At 34.0% G+C, this 7,013-nt stretch overlaps 1 protein-coding gene across 1 annotated transcript in view; it reads left to right on the forward strand.

The window, feature by feature from the left end:
- Positions 1–7,013, forward strand: part of LOC105161032 (beta-hexosaminidase 1) — a 16,471-nt gene that overhangs the window by 3,669 nt on the left and 5,789 nt on the right. The window contains exons 7-11 of the mRNA XM_011078592.2: positions 350–366; positions 716–764; positions 1,937–2,037; positions 5,102–5,161; positions 5,965–5,998. Coding sequence (XP_011076894.1) covers positions 350–366; positions 716–764; positions 1,937–2,037; positions 5,102–5,161; positions 5,965–5,998 — 261 coding nt within the window. The remainder of the gene's footprint in view (positions 1–349; positions 367–715; positions 765–1,936; positions 2,038–5,101; positions 5,162–5,964; positions 5,999–7,013) is intronic.

Here is a 7,013-nt window from a genome sequence, read left to right on the forward strand (position 1 = left end):
AACAATTAAGGTACCATGGTGACGTTCTAATTTCCTTTAGAAGTTAATATATCTGCTGCTGCTTTGTCATTATCTCTAATTAGTTTAATGCCATTGTTATAGTATGAACAATATGAAGTGTATATTCTTCCAGATTTGGTGAAACTATCAAAATGTTAGCTTATTTAGGAGTGAAGATCTACTTGAATTGATTATTTTTTCGCTTAACACGTTTTTACAAATCGTGATGTTGAAATTTTCTTCTTATGCAATCTCATTTTCTCTTGATGTCTATTGCTTTTTTCATCTTCTTTATTTTGAGAACTAATGCTGAGTTCCATGTCTCATGTTTTCTCCATGTGGCCTGAAGTTTCGCAAAAATGAGAGGTATGCTGTTTCTCCTGATCGAGAAAAAATAATGAAGTTATTCTTTTCTATTTCCTTGAGTCCTTTTAGTTTGGAGGATTTTCAAATGTAATGATTTCAAATCCTATAGTCAATGTCAAGCATCTGAGCTATTTTTCACAGATTTGGTAGATCTGAATTCCTCGGATATATGGAATAATGAAATCATCTCAATTACTACAAGAATTTAAGTCTTATCTATCAGATATTTGAACTTACCGATTGAAAATCAATCCATGCTCTATCATTGATCAAGTTTAGGTCCTCAAGTCCAAATCTAATATTAGATTTCTAAACACAATATTCATTAGTTCAGTATGTTTTATTTCAGGTATTAATGTTATGGCAGAAGTTGATGTTCCCGGGCATGCAGAATCATGGTAAAGCTTAAGAGCTAAAGTTAAACCTTCACTTATTCAACTTTTCTGATCTTTACATAAAACTAATAATTTTCCTTCTCCTAATTTATGCTTGTAATCTTATGAAATTTCATTTCCTATTGTTCAAATTCTCCCTCACAAGATCACCTTTCTAGTGTCTCTACTTCTTAATTGTTCTTTCCAGAGCTATCACCCTAATAAAAAAAAATGCTTGTGATAGGGCCTGTCCCTTGTCAGAAATATGGTGAAATCACCTTTCCTATTCTTTCCCCTGATCCCGCTACTAAGAAAGATGCTCACTTCTTAAAATATCCTATATACGTAGGGGGGAATAGGGGAAGGGTTAAAATTTATCCTGACGGAAGCAAGAGTAACAATACAGTATATAATGCTAGAGGAGCGGGTATAGTAAGTAAAGTCATACAAAAAGAAAAAGGGGGCATGTCATTATCAACTTCCAGCAAGTGGGTTTCATCTCATAGTTCCTGCTGTCCTATTTTGCTGCGCTGGTTGAGGATAAAATTTCAATGAACAATTGCCATGGGCTTATCTGGTTGTGTCACAAGTGAATGAATCTCATCCATGTCTGTCTGTAGATTTCCTTATTAGGCTAGTTAGGTCGTGTTTGTAAACCTGAATAGTGACTCATGACACGGGGATGCTCTGCTGGGACTGCCGACTCCCATCGTTCATATATGAACTTCTTGACATAGAACCACAGCTATTGAATTGCAGTTTTTAGCACCTTGCCTGATGCTTTGTTCGTTGGTATTTGGAGTTTTTCTGTGAGAAAGGAAGCATGTCGAGGTAGACATGCTGACTTGTATTTGCATGACAAAAATTGCTGCATTGCCTTCAGGAGAGTCATGATTGGGCCATTTGTTCATGATGATAGCATAATCTTAAACTTCAGAAAGCTTCATATGTCTGAATGGGTTTTGTTGTCATATACTATGGATAGGCTTACTCATGTCTTAAATGGCTTTTAAGTTTGTGCAAATTAGTTTGAGGATGTTCTAGGTGATTTTCATCTCTGATTAATTAACACATGGGCCAGTAGGTTCCTGTCATTGTTCACGTGCATCAGAAATCAAATTAACCTTTGTTACTCTGCTAAATTCTTGAACAACTTCAAAGTATGCATTTTCAGACCAGGCTTTTTCCGTATGCAGGGGAGCAGGATATCCTGATCTTTGGCCATCTCCTTTGTGCAGAGAGCCTTTGGATGTCTCTAAAAACTTTACGTTTGATTTGATCTCCGGCTTACTTGCAGGTTCTAGACATGTTCCCTTGAATGAGCTAAAGTGACGTTATATTCTGCTATCCTGCACTTCATGATGTGTGTTAATCTGTTACCTGCATATCTGTCTGGTGAAGTGCTGAATTTTAACTGAATATCTGTGGCATTTGTTAGGGTTTTGATTTGTCTGGAAAAATAGGTTTCCCTCTAAGTAATAAAAAGGTTAAAAGAAACTAGCGTAATTCAATCGTAACAGCTGCAGTTATGCCAGTAATGCTAGAGTATGGTTTCTACATGCTAGTCAATGAGTCAACTAGCACACTTTGGAACATATGGCCTATAACGAATGGAAGCTTTTATCATGCAACTACTGGTCTTCCTTCTTATTCTCTTAAGGAATGTTCTGTTCGTAACAATAAGCCAAATATAATAATTTGGCTATGATTGAGAAGATAAAAAAGTTGCAAGTAAGATTTACTTTGGATTTAGGGATTTTGCTCTCGCATTTTCCGCAGCTATTTGTAAGTTGTCAATGAAGCTAATGCAGGTATTTAGTTGGATAGAATTTCTGAATGCGAACGCAGCGTCGAAAAATAGGAGCATTTTCACCTTTTCGCAAGTAAATCGCACTGGATCTTGAGTTACTCTAATCACCCAAAGGATGTGAAAACATGCAAGTTTGTTAGGGTTTCTTTGTGTTGCTATTTTGCCATTTTCACTTGGAATTTCAAACTAAAAAAGTTGCATGCCGAGACAGAAGAAATACAATAGAACCATTTTCTATTTGCACTTGGAATTTATACATCAAACAGATAAAAAGTTTTTGTAAATCTGCTCAAAATTCTAAAAATCATTGTTGAAGCAGAAATATATTTTGACTTTTTGGCCTTCTGTATACCTGGTCAAAAGCAAGAGGATGTGAGAATTTGTATTCAACATTTTGACAATTATTCGATAAAGGACTCAAATTTGTGACATGTCTGAAACGATTCTTGGTGCAAAAGAAGTAAGAATTTATACATAACCCAGCAAAACAATTAAGGCTTTGAATCTTTGATTGCTTCTGATCTCAGCTTATCTCTGAGAAAGGAAATGAAATGGGTTTGGTTGGGACGAGATCTGTTTTTGTTTTATTTTCTTTTTGAGTATTTGATTGAATTTAGAAAAGTGTAGTGATGATAGTTGATGTAATGTACGATTTTGGTTGATGTGATATGTTTTCTTTAAGAGTAGTGAAATGTGTTTGTGATAATTTTTGAAAAAAATTTGAAGTAATTGCATACCCGATCAATAAACACTTCATGAGATCAGATAAGATGACAAAAATCTCGTAAGCAAGCACAAGCTAAGCCTCCCAACTTCATAAATATTATTATATGATAACTAATGAAGTTATTATGGCTGACGATTTTGGGATCTAAAATCGTTTTTAGGGTTTGGATCTATTTCGCATTAATTTATTCTACTAAGGGAGAACTTTGAGGTTTGGATCCAATTGCCATGGAGCATTTCCATTTGCATCCTGGTCAGGATAACATATCTCTTACATATTTAAGAGAAATTAGCAATATACCAATATACTGTGGGGTACTTCATGTATTCTTTTACCTCTTTAGTCGAATTGAAAGAAGTGGTATGCCATTTATGTATCATCGTACAAATTGGAACCTGAATAAATCAGAGATATAAGAAATGAGCATGTTCAATAGTTATTTATTCCATAGTGGCAGAGCATATCCTATTGTCTTGAACATTTCAAGTTTTCTTAAAGGTACTTTTTGCTGCTGTCCTAGATTTTCCAAATCTTTCTATTCATTGTTCCCACCCCCTGTTGAACAGCCTTTTTGTCTTTCTGACGTCATGGACTCATTTTCTGCACCAGTAGAAAAAAGGAAATTGAAATCAGACCTGTTTAATGCAAATTGTTCGACCCCATATGTACATCCTTCCATCTTAGAACTAATAGTCCTGGAAGATGCAAATTTATGACCTATGAGAGATTTCACTTACAAAGAAACGTGATCCTTCAGTGAAAAGATTATTTACATCTATATTCCACATGTAACTAATATACATATATTTAGTTCAAAACCTAAATTATAGTTAAAACAACATGTCTTCAATTTGGCATGGATTGGTCGTTCCAAGATGTGATGTCTTTGATCTTATAACTAATAATCTATGCAAATACTTCAATTAAAAAATATTCACATCCATATTTGATTAAGAAGGCACGTATTAATGCATATGTATCGAGTTCAAATTGTCTAAAATGATTATGCGTTTCACTTGATATGGGTTTGTGCTCTTTATGATACACTTCATAGTGCGAAATGCATATAAATTTTCCAAAAGACTACATACAAAAGAATGCCATGTTTTTTAACTTGTTCTCTCTGAATCTCTTACTATTTACCTTTGGTAATATGAAGAACAAAGTTATAATTTGTGGTGCATGTTACCTAGAACTTATTATTCTAACGCTAGATATATAACCTATTAATATTTGTTTTATCCATCTTTGAGAAAACAACTTGTGACCATTTTTGTTACCTTGGGTTAATAATGCTGAATAATGTATTTGACTAAAAAAATTGCTGTTGGATTTTTTAGATTTTCTCAAATTTTTATAAAAATATTCTCTTCAAATCAAAGAAATAAATTTTTCATTCCACGTGGATATAGTAGATAGAATATACATAAATGCATGTATTCCTATATGAAATTTCCTCTTGCATTTGATGCTATGAAGGTGTTTCTTAAGTATCATTACAATTGTGTATAATGACAATCATTTTAGAATATAGTGGGAATTGGTTCCTGGAAAAGTATTAACTATACAAGTTTAACACTTGCAAACAACCAGCTATTACAGGACAGATAATATGCAACAGAAAGTCCTCTTTAAATAAAAGTTTTCTCATGCTTGAGCTAGTTTCAACTATTTCTAGCAGTTTATTCCTTTAGATGGGTAAACTTATTTTCTTATCATGCAGTTTCAGGATATACTTGCATTTGTATAAGTCTTATAAGCACCACTGTGATCAGTAACATTGTTCATACTCTTTGTGACGTGGCAACAATTTTTGTTTTGCAGACATGAGGAAGATTTTTCCTTTTGAGCTTTTCCATTTAGGTGGCGATGAGGTCCACACGGGTAAACATCAGTACTTCATGTAGCCTTTTCCTTATTTTTCTTACCACAGTATTTCTAACTTAACACTTTGAGGAGGAAAAGATCAAATGTGCTTCCTAACACAGAGGAATTGTTCTCGAGGATTTTAAAGAAAATTAAAAAAATAAGAATTTTACTACCATTTGCATGATCTTTTAATGTGAGAGATGATGAATCTGTTTCTTGGGGTTTCATGCTGCATGTATGTAATATTTTTCTATAGTTCTCCGAACCATCTAGAACCTTGTGACTTTTAACATCTTAGCAGCTCTAATTTTCTAAGACAAAGCAGTAGCTAAGTTATAATGCTGAGAAGAGAGAGTATGATTCTATGAATGTTATATGTACCATATGATGGAGAAGGATTGAAAAATATGTGGACATGAAAATTGCTTATTCATTTACTGATTCTGGATTCTAATTATTCTATTTCGTAAACTTTGTTGTATGTTACTTAAAATGCACTTCATGGTGCTTTCAACTAGTTGCTTCCCTGTGTAGATCAACTTATATTCTTTCATACATGATAATGCTAGCTAATTCAGACCTTTGACTATGTTTATGACCTCTGACATGAATGCATATTTACCTGCATTAGATCCAGTGCTGAATTTAAAGTGTTAAACTTAATCATTAAAATGCTTGCACCTAAACACATCTTCGGTTAAAAAGAAACGAAATTTTAGATGAATGCTCTTTTATTGGTTCTGGTGTCTACTGATATTTTCTGTATGTATCTGCCTTCTAATACCCTTCTCAATTGGGCCTATTCAACATTTATGCAGATTGCTGGAGCTCAACCCCACATGTGAAGCAATGGTGAATGATTTACCCTTTTCACTTACAACCTTCATTCATATATTAATAGCTGATTGAATTACAAGTTTGTGTTCTGGGGTTTTATGAAATCTTTAACTAGTACTCCGAAAATGTTTAGCACAATCGAAAGTTATCTGATATATGTGTGTCTCCATTTTGCATTGCAAGCCCTCTCTAGCTACCATGGTCTTCGTCCAACAGCTCACAATGATGTGACTTTAAATAATAATATTGGTAGAAGAAGAAGAAGAATAGGTCTCACAAGCCAATAGTGTGACAGAAATACTAGTTCATCACCTAAAATTAGATTATCTCAGATAATGATTGTTTTTTGCACAATATTGAAGAGCTTGAGATGACACCTAACATGATGCCTCCTCTAGTGCACCATTTTTAACAACTATGGCTGCACATGGCTCAGTAGTAGTCAGTTTGCTTGATTTCCAACCACATATATTTCACTAATATATATTGAGTAGAGAAAATAATAACTTAGCTAAATATGGGACAGAGCTTTGGGATGTTACGAGCAAACTAATAAACTAATCTCTATTCAAATTATAGCTTGACTAGTAGTTCATGTTTTATTGCCTTTGTTACTAAAGTGATAATCTTTATTGCATGGTTTGATTCTGATCGAGGTGTAACTTGCCTTTCCTTGTGCCAACTTGACCCTAATTAGGTTACATAGGCGGTATAGTGACAAGTACAACTGCTTGTGTATTTCTAAACTTTCTGCAATTACCTTCAGATTAGGTGATTCTTTTAGACACCTTTGTTCTAATATATTTTAGCACAAGCTATACTTCCTCATATGTTAGCTCATACAACAACTTAAGCATAGTTAGAACCTGTTGCTTGTGAGTGAGCAGATAAGCAAAGGAGGAGATCATGCTTGCAACTTAAACAAATTGAAGCGCGAACTCTAACTTGATCCATCCTACTCATGCATTGTTAGCGTTTACCTTAGACACTACTGCAAGACTTGTCTGTTTTCTTGCAACAAGTTATTGGG

The sequence above is a fragment of the Sesamum indicum genome, linkage group LG4 (genome assembly GCF_000512975.1).
Source record: "Sesamum indicum cultivar Zhongzhi No. 13 linkage group LG4, S_indicum_v1.0, whole genome shotgun sequence".
NCBI lineage: Eukaryota > Viridiplantae > Streptophyta > Magnoliopsida > Lamiales > Pedaliaceae > Sesamum > Sesamum indicum.